We start from the raw sequence: 18590 nt of genomic DNA, 5'->3' as shown, positions 1-18590 counted from the left end.
GATGTGTATTGTGTATTGGACAAAATAAATATATAAATAAAATAAATACTTTTAGGGCATTTCCAGTTTTAAAAGGTCTTAAGGTGCCGTTCCGATTTACTAACTATTTACTGTTTACTAACTTTATAAATGACTGGAGTGGTTGCTAGGAATGCAGAGAGCTTTCCTTCATCGTATATTTTATGATATTTGTGTGCCGCTTTTTCATCAAAATAATTACGAGAAACCCAATATATTATAATTAATATAATTTCAAAAGAATAGATTTTAAAAGGCAATGGACTTTTCCTTGAAATCAAACATTAAAACTAAACAGTTTATTATTCCAGTCTCCTAAAATGTAGCAATAAGGGAAGTAAATTAGAAATACAATGTAACTGGAGTTATTTTCACTTCATTATCAGTTCTATATACCAATTTGCCAAAAAAAAATCAACACAATTTCTTTCTGTCTTTGCCTCTCTCTCTCTCTTTCTCTCTTCCATCATTTAGTGATGCCTAACTGTGGGTTCAAAGCAGTGAAGGGCTGCAAAAATGTTTACTATCACACTGTGGGCATGGCTTATTTTGTAGGTGTGGTTTCCTGGCCATGTGACCAAGTGGGAGTGACTTGATGATCATATGCCCTGGGGTGGTTTAAAGGTCATATGATTGGCTTAAAGGTGGCCAACTTGACGTCACTCATATCAAGGGCTTGGGTTAGACTTCGCCTCGCCTTACCGCAAAGAGATACAATTTCCTTATCTATTTACTATTTATCTATTTATGATATTTGTGTGCCGCTTTTTAATCAAAATAATTATGAGAAACCCAATATATTATAATTAATATAATTTCAAAAGAATAGATTTTAAAAGGCAATGGGCTTTTCCTTGAAATCATCATTATCTATTTACTGAACATCCAAAATATACTATTTAATTCTACACATATGCCATATGTGTATGTACATATTACACACAGGCACATAAAAAAATACATTATCTACTTTATAAACTGTATGTGTATGTACACACACACGCACGCATGCACAACTCTTCTAAAATTATACACATTCAACCTCATTTACTGCAATAGGAAAAACAGACTCAGAGCCCAGAAGGGAAAAAAAAAGAAAAAAAGTCAACGTTTTTCTAACGGTTCTGCATACCTGAATGTACCCAAAGGAGCCCATGACTGGTTCAAAGGCACCAGGAGGTTTTTCTATTTAAAACTGGAAATCCTGTCCCTGTCCCCTTGGGTGTTGGGTTCCTATTTATTTCATACAATTGCCGGACTCACTAAAAGATTAACTGCAACCATTAATTCCCAAAAGGTTTCCCATCTTTATAGCTGACAACGATAAGGAATTCCTTCAGGAACTGTCATGCAGAAGAAATAGTGACCAATTTAACAGTCATGGAACTGTTAATGGGATGAAACTGTCAAGAACTGATGGAAGTTATCTCAGGATCCTTGGCATTTTAAGTATAATTCTGAGAGAACTCACAGTAGGTGAACGGTCTTCAGTCTAACTAAATGAAGGAGTCCTAAAATAACTTGTGATGCACATCATAATTCAGTTATGTATAGGTATACTGTATGTCTAACTTCCATTAGGACGTAGTGGTGAACTAACAGAAAAAAAGGGAAATTGCCATCATTCAGTTCACCAGAAGAGCCTTTCACTCCTCCACTCGAAACAGAATACCCTACGAAACTAGACTTTCAATCCTGGGCCTAGAAAGTTTAGAACTAAGACGCCTTAAACAAGATCTAAGTATTGCCCACAAGATCCTATGCTGCAACGTCCTGCCTGTCGGCGACTACTTCAGCTTCAACCACAACAACACAAGAGCACACAACAGATTTAAACTTAATATTAACCGCTCCAAACTTGACTGTAAAAAATATGACTTCAGTAACCGAGTTGTCGAAGCATGGAACTCATTACCGGACTCCATAGTGTCATCCCCAAACCCCCAACACTTTACCCTTAGATTATCTACGGTTGACCTATCCAGATTCCTAAGAGACCAGTAAGGGGCGAGTACAAGTGCAATAGAGTGCCTTCCGTCCCCTGTCCTATTGCTCACCTATATCTCCTATACCTTTCTTCTATTCCTATATCTCTCCTTCTATTCTTTCATTGATATGTTCTATTCCTATATCTTCTCTTCTATTCTTTCTTAGATATATTTTACTATGAGTATCTCCTCTATAACCTTCATCATGTATTTTACTATGTGTATATAGATATATACCCACTAAAACCCTCATTGTGTATTGGACAAAATAAATAAATAAAATTTTAAAAAATTTACACTGTCCTGCCTACATAAATTGCTTGACTATCATAATTACATCTTGGTTTAGCCTTTAAAAAGCTTTCTACCTGAAGGATTTCCTAGCGTTATATGAACTTGTCCAGAAGTAGGAGTAGCCTTCTAAAGATGTTCCTGCTTTCTTATGCCTGTATTTTAGGCCCAAATAGAAGTTTTTCTCTTACATTTTTTTCAAGCCAAGAACATTCTCAAGAGTCACACACAACTTCCATACTTCGTTTTTTGGGGAAAATTCTTTAGAATAGAAGAATAGAATAGTATAAAATTCTTTACTGGCCAAGTGTGATGGGACACACAAGGAATTTGTCTTTGGTGCACATGCTCTCAAACCAGAGCTTCTGAAACTATAACAGGAAAAGGCAGGGAGAAGCCTCCATGGGGCCTCTCTAGGAATCTCCTGGGAGGAAACGGGGCTGGAAAAGGCATGGAGAAGCCTCTGTGGGGCCTCTCTAGGAATCTCCTGAGAGGAAACAGGGCCTCCACCCTCCCTGTGGTTTCCCCAATCGCACACATTATTTGCTTTTACATTGATTCCTATGAGAAAATTGTTCGTTACAAACTTTTCTACTTAAGAATCTAGTCACGGAACAAATTAAGTTCGTAAGTAGAGGTACCACTGTATTGTCACAGTGACATGTTTTTTGCTAAATTTTGCACTTTGCATTTCTGTGCATTGATTGGAAATCTGAATGGGCACAGAAACAAATCAAGATTAAGCTAAGACATCACAAACCAACCAGCCACCCTTATTTTGACATCTTCCAAAGAAAGTAGAAGTTAGTAAGAAAATAACAAATCCTGGTTTCAAACTGTGGCTTACAGTCATACCCTCCACTTCCGTCATACATCACATTAACTCAGTGTTTCTCAATTATTTTCTGTTACGCCTCTCCCCCAGGAAGAAGTAAACATTTTGCTCCCCCCATTCTCCGCCAGGATGATTGTTTGCAATATTCAGCACATTTTCGCTGAAAAAATTCAAGTGGCTTATCAGCGTGATTGGGTTTTAATGTGTTTAAGGGCTTCATTTATTTGACTTTATGCTGTCCGCTGCCAACATTTTTAAACACAGTAAACATACTGGTCTTTCGTCTCCGACCATAATCACAGTGAAGTCAAGTGCTACATACACTTCATCATATTCCCCTGTCTTAGCTTTTGGGAGACTTACGTTTGTCTCATTATCTCCGTCTCTCTCCTCCTTTCTTTTCATCCCTGTTAAATATTTTTCCATGGTGTCTCTTAAGGGTTTGTTATATACACTTCATATCTCCTATTCTGTGCTGTGTGCTATTATTTGGTGCAAAAAACCCCCTACTCCCTGAGACCAAAAAAGGATGTTCCCCAGGGTCATGCGCCCCCCTAGGATCGCTCCATGCCCCCCCAGGGGAGGTCACCCCACTATTTGAGAAACACTGTAGTTCAAGGTCATATTACCTATTGGCTCACTGAAGTATGTGAATTTAGTAATATCTACTCAAGTACCTCTTCCAAATTCACAGAGAGGATTGCATGAAGTGGGTTTTTATATCCTCCTCATCTCTAATAGCCTGTTGTGTTTAACTTTCCTGAAGGGCAATACATCTACTATCAAGGAGAAAAATTAGTTTGCACAAAATAAAACTACATTATCTTCAGCATTTTTTAAAAAAACACACACATAGTCTTCTTGAAATGCAGACAACTGCCTGTTTTCCAAGGCTTCACGGCTAAAAGGACTATTGTTGTATAATTAGAGGGTTGAATCAGGACAGAGAAAATCCAAATTCTAAATCCCAGATCATTGGCTGACTTTGAGTCAGATATAATCTTAAAGAGTTGCTACAAGTATAAAAACTAAATGGAGATAACTATGCATATGACTTTAAGCAAGTAAAGAAAAGAGGATATCACAAATAAAATAAATAGCTATAAATATTTGGAAGACCCTTTCAAATGGAAATAAGACATCAAATTAGAAAAGTTACTGCCATATCCAACATAGGATTAAAGTAAATGTCTCTCGGATCTATTGTAGATTCAAATCTAGAAATGCCCAAAACCTTGTTAAGTTTCCCAATTCTCCCAATTCCCACAAATTCAGTGCAACTGTTTCTGAGAATCAAAGATGAACTTTCATTAGAAGTCTTTCAATCTAGTTTCCTCTGGATACAAAATAATAAAAATTGCCATTGGTGCAAAATTTATTTAAAATTAGTAGCAGCCATATAATAATTTTGAAGGCTAAAGTACAAAAGAAAAAAAGGATATTATGAATTTATTGATTAGTTTTGTAAGGAACCTTACAGTATTTGCCTTATTTTCATATGCAAATAATTTAAGTGCTAGGTGACTTTAACGCAACTATGTAAATAAAAATTAAAACAATAGTTTTAAAACTTTGTATAAAATCTCACATGAAATAAATGAGAATGCCTTACCAATCACATATGTCTCGGAGAGTAATCCTAAGCCCATTTATTGAGACACAAATCCAACAAATTGAGGATATCAAGTAAAATGTTCATAGGAATGTAGCCTGAATGTTACACAAATTAATTCTGGCATTAAAGCAGAATCTGGTTGATTACTTTAGCCAAAGAAATACAATGCATTAAAAAACAAAACGAAAAGAAATACACACAGTTTCTTCACTTCTATTCAAATGATTAGAACAGCCTATGCTTTTCAAGACATTTTTACCAACCCAGGCATATACGTAACATGTCAGATACCGATCAAAACCTGTTGTTTAAACAATTGTCCTTCATACCAGACTTTAATGGGCACACCTACTTTAATCATGAATAATGTGCTATATGGAACAAAAGCCACTTTCCGAACGTTCCAGGAGATGATGTAAAAGATTAAACCTTTTCATCTTGTTTCATCAAATCAAAACCACCATTGCCCTTCGCACACAATCTTGAATCAACTGAGCTTATTATGCATTAAAAGAAGTTCCAAAAGACTCCACCAAAAGAGGCCACCTTATTGAATGATCTAACCCTCTTGTACTGACCGTGAAGAGGTAAATTTCTTCCCAATGGACAGACAGTGTGGGGGGAAAGACCAAGTACATCACTATATTAGTCATTGTCTAACTATGGAACTTTACTATTCCTCTCTCAACTTTCAAGAGAGTCCGTCCTTTTCACCAGCCAGCTCTCACATTAAGAATTTGTCAAGTCCTTTTTCTTGCTAAACTGAATCCTGTTGATTCCTGCTCCCCCTCCCTCTTCTTTTGTCTTTCTCTTTTCCACACCCCATAGTTCAATTGCCCAGGACAGAAACTCCACAACAGACGTTTTGTCCCAGCGCTAGAGATTATCTTCTTTGCATGGTAACAGTGTGCTGAAACATGCTCAGAAGGAAGTTCAAGATACAATCTATTATTCCTGATCTTGAGACCCAACCCACTGCAAGATTCTGGCCTTCTCCCTTTAGCACTGGTAGGAACTGCTGCAGCTACCAGGAAGCCCAGAAGGAGCCAGTAACAACTGCCATAAGGGAGGTGCTGGGAGGGGGGAGATGAAGTCTGTGCAAGATTGTCTAACTTCCACCTTGCGCATAGTTTGAAAATGGGGGAAAGGAATACAAGGGAGGCCACTATAAAGACTAGAGCGTTATGTCTGCACTCACAAAATCCCAGAATCCTAAATGCCCTTTAGTGTTGTTGGCACGTTAGAACTTTAAACAAAAATGCTAATGTTATTTGGTCCATTAGGAACATTCTTAAACACTAGACTTTATTGCTTATTTTTTCAAGATATACCACATGATTCTTGACAAATGTACCTTTTTCTTTTATGTACGCTGAGAGCATATGCACCAAGATAAATTCTTTGTGTGTCCAATCACACTTGGCCAATAAAATTCTATTCTATTCTAAAAAAAAAAAAGATATCTGAATGTACAACCTAGAGTTTTTCAAAGGATGTTGAGATTTTTTTTAAATAAAGTGCATTTTGATTTTACTCTTAGTTGAGGGTTTAAGGAAGTAAAATTCATAACTTTTTTTTAATCACGGAGTGGAATATTTTATGCCACATGTACATACAATGTAGTAGAAAGACAAAATAATAGTTTTAAATAAAATCTCTTCCTCTTACTAAAGTTGGGAGGGGAGATCCCATATTCCTGCCCCCTTCTATAATATGTTTATTTTCTCATTCTAGAATCAGGGTGTTTTTAATACGTCCCCTTACCCCTGCCCCCCTTTCTCCCCGTCTTAATTCCTCCCCCTTTGAAATAAAGAATCCCTGTGTCCATCTTTTACATCTTTGTCCCAAAACACAACCTGCAGAAGTGCCAAGAAAAAACGGGGGAAGAAGATGGCGGTTTCTGATCCAATATAAAAGCCCTTTTGTTGCATTCCCATACAAAAGCCAAGAATCGCATTTCGTATCTAGGCCCACCAAGGCATGGGTCCTCCAGTTCTACAGCGCAGAAGTCAAGCTCTCCCCAAACCTTTGGGAAAGTTACACTAGAAAATCCAGAGCCAATTAAAAAATAAATAAATAAAGGAGGGAAGAGTGAAAAAAAGAGATTGGGGAAGTTAGTGGAATTTAATCAGCTCTCCTGTGGCTTCTATTTAACCCCTCTATTCCTTTGTACAAAAGGAGGAAATGTAATCGCAGTTGAGTCCACCACCGAGATCGTGTTTTGTTTTGGGGGTTGTGTTGTTGTGTTTTTTCTCTCCCTCCTCCTTTTAAGGGAAAGAAAACACAACCAACCAGTTGATCCGTTCAGGAGCAGCAAAAGTAGCAAGCCTGGCTGCGATCACTTACTTGTCCGTCTCTTGTGACATGTTTGATCCAATGAACTCTCTCCCCTTTTTTTCCAGGTGCCTCAGTCTCTCTGGTGAAACTGGACTTTCAAGTCTGTGCAGGTAAAGGTGTGTGTGCGGGTGTGTGTGCGCGCGCGCTCGCGTGTGTGTGAGAAAGCGAGCGAGCGAGTTCCCGGGACGGCAGAACCAGAGCTACTGGTAATTCTGCTTTTCTTTGCCCCCTCTACTTCTCCCTCAGCCAGCCGCGGAGGTAGGAGCTGGGACAGGTAAAGCCCCCTTTCTTCTCCCCGCCCCTCGCAAGTGGGAAGGAGGCTGACTGGCCTCTCTTTTTTTTTCTCCCTTGCACTCCTTCCCTCCCCCGTTTAGGGCACCCGAGCAGCCAAGCAACGAGCGCTTGATTGAAAGGGCGGCAACAGGTAAACTTTCCCGAGAGGAGTTGGAATTCTTTCACTCGCGGAAAGCCAAGGCTGAGAGAGAGGGGCGAGCCGCGAGCTGATTGGATGGAGCGGGCCTCCAGGTGAGCAGCCATTGGAAGAGGCGCGCCTCAGGTGAAGGCCCCGGCTTTAGAACTCTGGCGCGCGGTCGCGCCTCTGGGGAAAAGCAGAGCGGGAGTGGTTGAAAGAGCGCGGGGGTGAAGGGCGGGGAAGTTATTTATTCGATTTGTATTGGGGGGGCAGACGGAGAGGGGCAACTGGGGGGTAACGAGGGAGCAGGAGAAGCCCGGCGGAGGAAACCGAACGCCTCAGTCGCGAGAGGAGAATTGCCGCCGTGGCCGCAAATGGTGTGTGTGTTTGTATGTGAGGAGAAGACAGACCGAGCGAGGGAGCCGGCAAAGTTTGCCTGGACTTGAGCCGGGATAGGAATTGCGGGGAGCGGCTCTGGCAAACTCGCGTTTGGGCTTTTCCCCGAGTCCCGAAGTCACCCGCGCCCAAAAGGCGGGAAAGTTCAGCCTGGAAGTCCTGAGGCAAGAGCACCAGGCGCCGGCTCGCCCTCTCTGTGGACCTCGACGCGAGAGGTTGAGGGATAGAAACGGCCACCTTAAGTCGCCTTCCCCCCCCCCCCACCCACACACACAATACGGTTTTTTTTTTTTAAGTTACATAAATAAAGAGTCGGGGTGGTGCAGTGATTATAGTGCAGCACTGCAGGCTACTTGTTCAGCTAACTGCTAGCTATAGTTTATTTCATTTTAATTTTATTTGTTTTGTCAAGTACGTATTGGTGGTATACAAAGATATAACAACATGGCCAACTGACATGGCCAAATTGTATGAATGGTATGTATGCATGTGACCATGATTGTTATGTTTTTTTTGAATTGTGGGTTTTATACACTGCTCAAAAAAAATAAAGGGAACACTCAAAGAACACATCCTAGATCTGAATGAATGAAATAATCTCATTGAATACTTTGTTCTGTACAAAGTTGAATGTGCTGACAACATGGGAAATTGATTGTCAGTGTTGCTTCTTAAGTGGACAGTTTGATTTCACAGAAGTTTGACTTACTTGGAGTTATATTGTGTTGTTTAAGTGCTCCCTTTATTATTTTTGAGCAGTATAGTTTTAGATATTATATTCGGCTTCTTTTTATTGTTTTTGTATTTATTTGTATTTATATTATTATTGTAAGCTGCCCTAAGTCCTTCGGGATTGGGCGGCATAGAAGTCAAATAAATAAATATGATATGAGAGACTAGTAAGAAAAACATTAGGATGGGACGGAAGGCACCCTGTTGCACTTTTGCACACCCCTTACTGACCTCTTAGGAATTGGGTGAGGTTGACAGTGGATAGTCTAGGGGTAAAGTTTTTGGGGTTAGGTGATGATACTACAAAGTCTGGTAGTGAGTTCATGCATCAACTACTCGGTTAGTAAAGTCGCATTTCCCACAGTCGAGTTTAGAACGGTTTACTTTAAGTGCTCAGTATGTTGTTGTGGTTGAAGCTGAAGTTCAGCAGTTCAAATCTCACTCCCAGCTCCAGTTGATTAAGCCTGCCTGCCATCCTTCCGAGGTGGGTAAAATGAAGACCCAGATTGTTGGGGGCAATAGGCTGATTCTGTAAACCGCTTAGAGAGGGCTGTACAAAGCACTATGAAGTGATAGATAAATCTAAATGCCAATGCTATTGCTAAATTCCTTGTATTTCGAAGTGCCAGGGGGTTTGAAACTGACAGGATTTGCAGTCCTGCCTAAGGGGCATGAAGGGGCTTGATTTAAGTTATGGTGATTATTTCATGGCAGATCTCAAGTGTTTTTGGATTTGCTTAGGGTTTTTTTTTAAGCTAGATAATGGAGCTAAATAGAGAAAAGGAGGTAGGTTGCTTCCCACTTCTACCCCCCTTTGCTTCAACTGAAAACTTTTAAACTACTTCCTTGGGTAAGAAGAATAAATATCCATTGTGTCTTTTCTCACCCTGTAGTGTAATGTTTGCAATATTTATAGTCTTTTGCCTTACTTACTGCCTGACCTCATCCCTCTGCGAGGTGTGTGATAAATTAGAATTAATACACACTATTTTGCTTTTTTTTTTAAAAAAAAAAAATAGCATTCAGAAAGTGCTTAGGAGGTTTTTAAAAAAAAGTAAGTTCAGGGGTGGAAATGAACAATAATAAATATTCAGTCATTAAAGCTTTGATGGATCCTTCTTGTTAAATCCTTTGCTTTTGCTTTATCCTCTGGCATTTCCATAGAGAACAATCTGTAAGAAAAGCATAAGCCTACTAGTGAAATGCAAGGTTTCCCCCATTTTCCAGGAAAGATTTATCTAGTGTTTGCTCCAGGCCCTGTCAATCAATGACGTGGAAGTAAGCAATTCAGTCTGCTATTTTATCTATGCTTATTTGGAAGTCAATCCCTCTTAACACTCTGGAAGTGATATCCATGTAAGAAACTTTCTCACTCAGCTGTGGAGAGGAAGAAGAATTGAACAGATAAAAGATTTTAATGAAATCAGAAATGACCATCTGATAGTTATCATTCAGTGAAGTAGTAAATATCTCTTGTGGTGGCCCTATTAGCTTTTATGGGGTAGTAAGAAAGTAACAATGGAATTTACAGCTGCACAGTGGGATGATAATCACTAGTTTTGTGACTTTAAAATAAATAGGGGAAATAGATGACTTCTTCATGAAAAATCTGTCAAAGGCAAGTATATAAGATACTTGGACCAAAATTAGGGAATGAGAGCCTTTTGGATGTTTTCAGTGGGAAATATAATCTTAAATTTAAATGATTTTTGTATATATAGCTTTATGTATATATAGTTTTACGCTTGTGTTGTATGGTTTTATATAATGGGTTTTTAGATATCTCTTTTTAAATACTAGATTTGTTTACTGTATACTGTTTATTATTGTTGTGAGCCGCCCCGAGTCTTCGGAGAGGGGCGGCATACAAATCTAATAAATTATTATTATTATTATTATTATTATTATTATTATTATTATTATTAAATTAATTATTATATCAAATTAAAACTTAATTTACATATTTTTGCAATGGAGTTCTGCTTTAATTTTTCCCCCAAATAGCATAAATTTAGAATAATAGCCCTAAATTGGGGATGCATACCCTAATTGTCAAATATTATGGAAATACAAGATTCATATTAGCTTAACAACTGTGAATTTCGGATTATATTGTATACCAAAAAAGTTATGTCCAACGTAATATTTATTACAGAATTTGAATTTAATTGTGAATTAAAACATACAGATCAAATGTTTGTCAAATAAAATAAAATAATTTGATGTTTAAATGTGTGATCCTAATTACAATTTGAATGGAATAAACAGGAAAAATAGAGGTGGAGTTGCTAAAGAGCAGGTCTCATGTTTGATTACGTTTGAAGCTCAATGTTTATATACTTTCACTTTGGCTACTTCCTTTCTCAAACAGCTACAATTCTACTCTGGAAAAAAAACAAGGTAAAAAGCAACTCTATATCAATTTACAATGGGTGTGATAATTTTTTTCCATTTAATAGTGGAATAGTATTACAGTATTTGGGTCTGCTGTGTAGGGCCAGAAAATAGGTATCCAAACAATATTTGATGAAGGCTACAAATTATAATTATGTGTTCTAGAAACATGTAAGACAACTTTATGCGATGAAGATGCTAATGGGTTATACAGTATTTCTATCAAAGCAATACTGCTAATAAGTACAATAGTAAAAACTGTTATTCGAACATATGTTTGAATAACAGTTCTTTTAACATGGGTGGTTTACATGTGTTTGTGCTTTTCTATCGGTATGTCATTGAGAGCTCCTGCACCAGGAATTCAATAAAGAGCACAATGCAGAAAGCCAACTGCTAATTTTGCAACAGGTAGCACTTATACTTAATCCTTTATGTGTCTTAAAACTTAGCAATCATCTTGTTATATAATTTGTTTTCAAGGGAGTTGTGACTTAGGTCAAGGAAGGTTTATTTATTTTTTCAACTAGCAGAAGTTAGAAGTTTGTTTGTAATACGTTAGGTTGTCTTTAATGGTGGTCATTCTTTTTCTGTATAGCCTACCGTGATTTAGAATGCATAGTTAAAGCAACATTTGATTTGGTGTATTCAGGAATTGCAATCTAAGATATTTGGAGAGTGCCAAAATAATCTCTTGGTAGGACAGCAGAACTTCTTTCCTCTCCATGTTTATGATTTATCACAGCACCTTAGAGAATTATTTCATGTATTACTGACTTTCTGCCTTAGTCTAACAATATTTATGCAGAAGTGAGTTCATGAAGAAAATTCCTAGAAGGTGTATCTGGGATAATGTTACTCAGTTGTTTCTTGTCTTCTCCATATTAACCAAATACAGTTAATATTATGGTAATTATTTATTAGCGTTCCCAATTCATTACAATTCTTCATTCAGTGAAAAAAACACTTTATTTCCACGAGGACTGGTTTTTCATCATGATATTATATTAGGAACAATGGCATGGTTTCCAAAATCTATGAAGTTAATGTTACACCAGCCTTCTCTAATTTTCTCCAGATGAGTTGCATTATCAGAGTTTGATGAAGGTAGGAAATGGAGTCCTGATCAACCAACTAAAGCATGACTTATGAATGTTCTTTCATATCCCCTGGCACTCAGTTTTACCTGTTCAAACATGAGTTATCCTGGATTACTTCTCAAAGCAAGAGCAACAGCAGCTAACACTGCAGTGTGTTAGCTTTTAAACAATGCAATTGTGGTAAATTGTTAACTTTGCCTATTGTAGGCAATTGTTGACAGAAACTGGAGGCAGGAAAAAAATCAGCCATTGATACGGTCAGTTATTAGCACTTTGCTTCCCAAAGGCAATACAGTACTACTTAATTTGGCATATAGAGGCTGTCTGGAATTAAATTTAATTCTCTTTTCATAATTATAATTATCTGGGCAGACAGTTCAGAATGCCTTAAGTGCAGATTATTCTTTGAGCCTATAGGTCAAGAGAATACTTAAAATATTTAAGTGAGAACTTATTCTACTCTAATATAAGAGATTATGAGAGATAATATGAGAAGTTATTCTACTCTAATATAATAATAGTTTCAAGAAAACATAATTGAACCAAACTAGTTATACTTTGTTCATATTGTTGAGGCTCATTGCAGCAGTTAACAGTTCTAAATAAAACCAACAACAACTTAAAAGCTCTTGTAAATCCTTGTGCTTGCAATTAGGATATAGTATCCAGTCATTGTTTATTACAGCCATAATACCAGGTACAGCACAAGAATAGTATATTTTTCATAACATTCCATGAATAAAATTCCCACCGCACAAAAATACTTTCTCTTGGTGTAATAAAAATGTTGCACTTTTCTGTAAAGAGAATAGATTGATGGATTAGGTATGCTAGTAAAAATATAGGCTAACAGTCTACTTCTCTTTGCTCACTAATAAATATTTCATGCCGGATATCTGTACTTTGAATTTATACATATGATTACTTTGCCTATGTTTCTGAATTTTTAGGTTATGTAACAATTTTGTGTGATGAAATATTTTCCATTGAAATTAATAAAAAAAGTTGTAGTTTGGCTGCCCAATTAATATTACAAAAATAATAAAAAACAATTGTAATATAAACAAATGAGAGAGCAATATATGATCTGCAAACATTTTCAGATACAAGCACCTTCATCAGTTTTGTATTTTCTGATTATCTGGAGTAGGGGGCATGTACTTCTATCCTGTCCTTTTTTCAAGCAATCTAGGCATTATTATTGTAGATTAGATATAATCAGTTGCCTGAACCTACTGAGTAAATCTTTATGGCTCACTGAATGTTTAAGATCATGTTTCTCTTCCAAAGTGAATGCTCTATTTGTTATAAAATTTACCATATAAGTCTGTTAGAGAAAGACATCATAGTAGCATTAGAAATAGCTAGAAGGACAGGAAAGGTCTTTAGAAAAAGTAAATAACGTCAAATACAGTATAAATGTGGTGCTTACTGATCTTCTCCAGTTTTAGTGATTTAGCCTGTATAGAATATAGAATCAGCATGAGAAAAAAATTGTTGAGTACGAGTAAACATTAAAAAATTCAGCCTCTTGCTTTCCAGAATTAATCTTTCTAAGGTGATTAATGTAAGAATAAAAGTGAGGAAGAAACTGTGCATGCTCTACAACAAAGACAGAACGTGTATAATAAATTAGTATTAGTGCCTCTGAATTAGGAGTTCACTTAACCTCTCAGTACTAATATTAGCTTTGTATGCTGAGAGTTGTCATCACATAGATTGTTACTTATGTAGAATATTTTTATTTATACCAGCTCTATTGCTAATCAATTATTTTGGATGATCTGAAGTTCTATCATCATATGAGATTAAAAAGGGTCGTGTCTGTATGCATTTTCCGCAAGCCATATAAATCTTTAAATCTCTGTCACACCCTCCTTCCTAAGTTATAGCCTAACTTACCCAACATAGTAACTTACTCAACATATGAAGAACAGTTGCATGAACTGGGTATGTCTAGTTTAATGAAAATAAGGACAAGGGGTGACATGATAGCAGTGCTGCAATATCTCAGGGGCTGCCACAAAAAAGAGGGATTCAAGCTATTCTCCAAAGTATCTGAGTGTAGGACAAGAAGCAATGGGTGGAAACTAATCAAGGAGAGAAGCAACTTAGAACTAAGGAGAAATTTCTTGTCAGAACAATTAATCAGTGGAACAGCTTACCTCCAGAAGTTGTGAATGCTCCAACACTGGAAGTTTCTAAGAAGATGTTGGATAACCATTCATCTGAAGCGGTGTAGGGTTTCCTGCCTAAGCAGGGGGTTGGACTAGAAGACCTCCAAGGTCCCTTCCAACTCTGTTATTCTATATTTTAATACCTGTTAAGTATTTTCGGCTGCCTTCTATCATAACCTCTGATGTCTGAGTTGTAGACTGTACTTTTTTGACCCTTTTAGATAGATTAATTATAACTGATCAAATAGTTGGCTCAAATACAGCTAAATGATATACTGATTTTTCAAAGTAGGTTATGAGATTTTGCCCTAATTGGTTCATATAATAATAATAATAATCATGTTGAATATTCAAATTACTTTCTGTGTAATATCTTGGCTGCTAGAAGAACTTGTTGATTTATATAATTAGTTGTATGGTAGATATAACTAGCACAGACTTATCAGAATGCTAGTTGGCATCATCTCTAACCTCCTCTCCTATTTGACATTCTCTATTTTCCCTGTTTAATATGATCTTTTTTTTCCTCAGCAAATTCCATGTTTCTAAATGAAGTTTAAGGCTGCAGCTGCCTATTATTTCATTTTCTGAAAAAGCTAATGGGATACAAAACATTTCTGGGAATAAAATTAATGATGGAGGCCAGAACTTAGTTCTGCAGCCTGCCCCTCTTTTTAAAAGTTTTTTTTCCCCCAATGTGAAAAAGTCATTGCAGTAGATGTCACTGAGAGTGGCATCTAAAAGTATAACAGCACCATAGACTGCCTCACTGAGCATCCCAGAATTAGAATACTTAATCAATTAGTAACAGAGGTAAATAAGCTTTTTGGTTACAGTGCTACATTCAGGGTTGGGCAGCAAGGGGGGACGGCGTTCCACTGGTGGAAATAAAGCTATGCACGTGAGACTCAGCTTCTGTGCATGTGCAGCAGCTGAATCGCATCACCCCACCCAGGAAGGAGAGAAGCTCCTCGGGGAGACAATGTCACTCCCGCTTCACCCGCTTGCCAGAGTCTCCCCGATGAGCTGCTGTCCTTCCTGGCAAGCGGGTGAAGCGGGAGCCACGTCGTCTCCCTAATAAGCTGCTCTCCTTTCTGCAGGATTTCTTCCCGCTGCTGGCTTCCGGCTGGGCTTGACTGCCGCAGCTGCTGTTGCACAGGACCGAGCCCCATCGCTGCTGGCTGGCTGCATCCTTCCGGCAGGATTTCTTCCCGCTGGTGGCTCCCGGGCGGGAGTAACTGGGACGCATCTGCTGCTGATGCAGCCAGCCGGCAGCCACAGGGCTGGGTACTATTTATTTATTTTATTTATTTATTGGATTTGTATGCCGCCCCTCTCCGGAGACTCGGGGCGGCTAACAACAATAATAAAACAATGTACAATAATAATCCAATAAATACTAAAAATGATTTAAAAACCCATTAATATAAAAAACCAAACATACATACAGACATACCACACATGAAATTGTAAATGCCCAGGGGAAAATAGCATCTCAATTCCCCCATGCCTGGCGGCAGAGGTGGGTTTTAAGGAGCTTACGAAAGGCAAGGAGGGTGTGGGCAATTCTAATCTCTGGGGGGAGTTGGTTCCAGAGGGCCGGGGCCGCCACAGAGAAGGCTCTTCCCCTGGGTCCCGCCAAGCGGCATTGTTTAGTTGACGGGACCCGGAGAAGACCCACTCTGTGGGACCTAACCGGTCGCTGGGATTCGTGCAGCAGAAGGCGGTCCATCCTGGCCGGGAGCTACCAGCTGGAAGAAATCTTTTCCTTCCTGCAGGATTTCTTCCTTCTGGTGGCTTCCGGGCATGACTAACCAGGGCGCCTCTTCCACCACAGCCAGCCGGCAGCCACGGGCTGGGTCCTGCATGGCGGCGGCAGTCCATCCCAGCCAGGAGTTGCCAGCGGGAAGAAATCCTTTATTTCCTGCAGGATTTCTTCCCACTGGGGGCTCACGGATGTAATGGCTTTGGCCCATGACTCTGCACATGTGCATGAAATTGAAGGGTGGGCATGTACATGCACCCCCTTGTCCCCGCGCTTCCCTCCCGAGCGTTCCAGTAGGGCCACGAATGGCTGCCCATTACTGGCTATGTTAAATCTCACAAGCACTTCTTGTGTCGTGTATTGCATCTCATTATAAGCAAACTCATCCAGCGATGGGTTATTCCTGGTTCGGCCTGGTTCAGCAAATCTGTAGCTGCAGAAAGCTCTGCCCACCTACCTGGGGTGCCTCTACGCATGCACAGAATTGTCACATGCACAAGCAAATCTGTAGCAATGGGATTTAGAACCCACTACTGAATTAAACTGTTCCTGGAGACATTGACTCTCAACAGGTAGCAGCACCTGGCTGACCTTGTCTGAGGCACCCTGGGTTCCTGCTTGGATGGGAGACTAAGCAGGGAGTAACAAATTTGTGGGCCAGCCTTGAAAGTTCAGAAACATCTTGAAGTGAACTATGTCAAGCTATTTCCATTGTTTTACAAAGAAAACTGCATGACTGCATCCATAAAGTTACTTTGGAATTAAGCTCAATTTGGGAAAAAAAGGCTACTTTTAATGATGTTTTGAGCAAATGTAATTGAGTTTACTCTGAATGGTGTTCAGTAATGTGCAGTGTATTTGTGGACTGCATGCTTCAAGTGACTGCGTGATTTCCCACCCCCAATATGACTTTATAAATAAAGAGTGACCGTGTTGTAGAACTTACTTCCTTATTCCTGTTCAGAAAGTAAATAGAATAAGCAGAGTTATTTACACTTGCCACAATTTCCCCCGCACCTTCACTTCTTTTTTCCTTTTCCTTTTAACTACTAAATTTTCTTCATCAAACCCCCCCCCCACTTGATTTAATAAAGAAATTAAACTAGTTTGATGTGGTTAGAGCTTGCAGTCATTCTAAAGATCCATTTTGTTAGGCTTGTTAAACAATAACTTGCATATTTAAGAGAGATGAATGGGAGCAATAGATTTGTCTTTCCCAAACTTCATCAGCAACTAAGTGGGTGAACCATGAAGTTTTTCTCTTTGTTCCAGCCATGTTAAATATACCGAAAAAATTAGTGGCCTGCAAAAATCATATTGAGATACTAGGTGGCAGCAATGGAGACGAATAAACTGTGTTCCATCTGTAGCAGCCATACCATTTCTTTGCTGGGTGTTGTGAATGGTCTTTCTCTCCTCTGGCAACTCACTTTATTTCCCTGTTGAACATAATTGGAAATCAGATGCGATCCAGAGATGGGTTCCTCCCGATATGAATCAGATCGCCCAAACCATTAGCAACCTGTGGGTGACGTGACAATGGAGTTGTGGATCTGGTTTGGTTGGCGCCAGTCCGTGGGCACCGCCATCTCTTTTTTTGAATTTTTGGTGATTTTTAAAAAACTGTTTTGAATGTATTTCCAGTTCTGCTGCTTGTAAAAGGGCCCTCCCAGCTGCCCACGGACTTAAACTGACCTTTATTTCGTCGCCTGCAGCACAACTGATCAGCTCCTCAACTGTGTTTGGGGCGGATTCCATCTAATGAGCATGCGCGGAAGCAAAATTGCATGAGGGGATATGCGCATGCACACGCAAAATGTCACAATTCGAACTGGTGGCAAAAGTAAGGGGAACCCACCACGACTCAACTTATATTTCAAAATAGAAAACCTGCCCATTTTTATAGTGGCAGTGAAGCATCTGTTACTATAGATGTAGTTAAATGTTCTATGTCTGCTCTTTCCTTCCTTTTTTTGCAGCATTCAAGGAAAGTTGTTATCTTCATTTATTTAATTACCTCTCATGTTGCTGTACATGAATGGATAAAGTGGTACAGGATGTTGATTTTAACAATGTGACTATGACTATAAGAAAGCACTGCAAATTTTATGGATAATATTCACCCACATTTGCATCTATATTTCTGCAACGTAGATGACCAAAGCAATATGCTTAGCAATGCAGCCAAATTCTTCTAATATGAACTATGCAAGTTCTCTTAAATATTTGGCTTTAACATTATTTTGTCTGGTCAGAGAAAGGATATGCTGACAGATACACATTTAATCCTATTTATGAAATAAAGGCTTATAGAGATGAAAATTATTCTAGTCTATTAAGTGGTAACTAAACCATATCAAGTATTGATTGAATTATGTCAAGATTAGCACCAGCATATCATCACTGGTTTGCATATTTTCAGTTATTGAACCTAAGGGAATGTGCATGGAATTCCACCTCATATTCATTTTTAAAGCAATTTTATTAAAAGTTTTGAAAATAAAGATAAAAACTAATGCAAACTAGCACA

At 38.6% G+C, this 18590-nt stretch overlaps 1 protein-coding gene and 1 long non-coding RNA gene across 4 annotated transcripts in view; one reads left to right on the top strand and one right to left on the bottom strand.

Moving 5' to 3' along the window:
- Positions 1 to 7499, bottom strand: part of GRHL2 (grainyhead like transcription factor 2) — a 132995-nt gene extending 125496 nt beyond the window's left edge. Inside the window, exon 1 of the mRNA XM_070748148.1 lies at positions 7094 to 7499. Within this exon, the coding sequence (XP_070604249.1) occupies positions 7094 to 7113 (20 nt within the window). The 5' untranslated portion in view covers positions 7114 to 7499. The remainder of the gene's footprint in view (positions 1 to 7093) is intronic.
- LOC139165146 (uncharacterized) overlaps positions 7104 to 18590 on the top strand; it is a 32007-nt gene continuing 20520 nt past the window's right edge. Inside the window, exons 1-2 of one of the 3 annotated variants that reach the window (XR_011558754.1) lie at positions 7104 to 7194; positions 7459 to 7609. This is a non-coding gene — a long non-coding RNA (uncharacterized lncRNA). Of the gene's footprint in view, positions 7343 to 7458; positions 7610 to 18590 lie in introns of all 3 variants that reach the window. The other 2 variants (XR_011558753.1, XR_011558755.1) reach the window with 2 other exon arrangements.

Source organism: Erythrolamprus reginae, chromosome 3, assembly GCF_031021105.1.
Source record: "Erythrolamprus reginae isolate rEryReg1 chromosome 3, rEryReg1.hap1, whole genome shotgun sequence".
Classification (NCBI taxonomy): Eukaryota; Metazoa; Chordata; class Lepidosauria; order Squamata; family Dipsadidae; genus Erythrolamprus; species Erythrolamprus reginae.
Note: the sequence above shows the minus strand (reverse complement) of the source record. Positions and strands in the feature narration are given on the sequence as shown.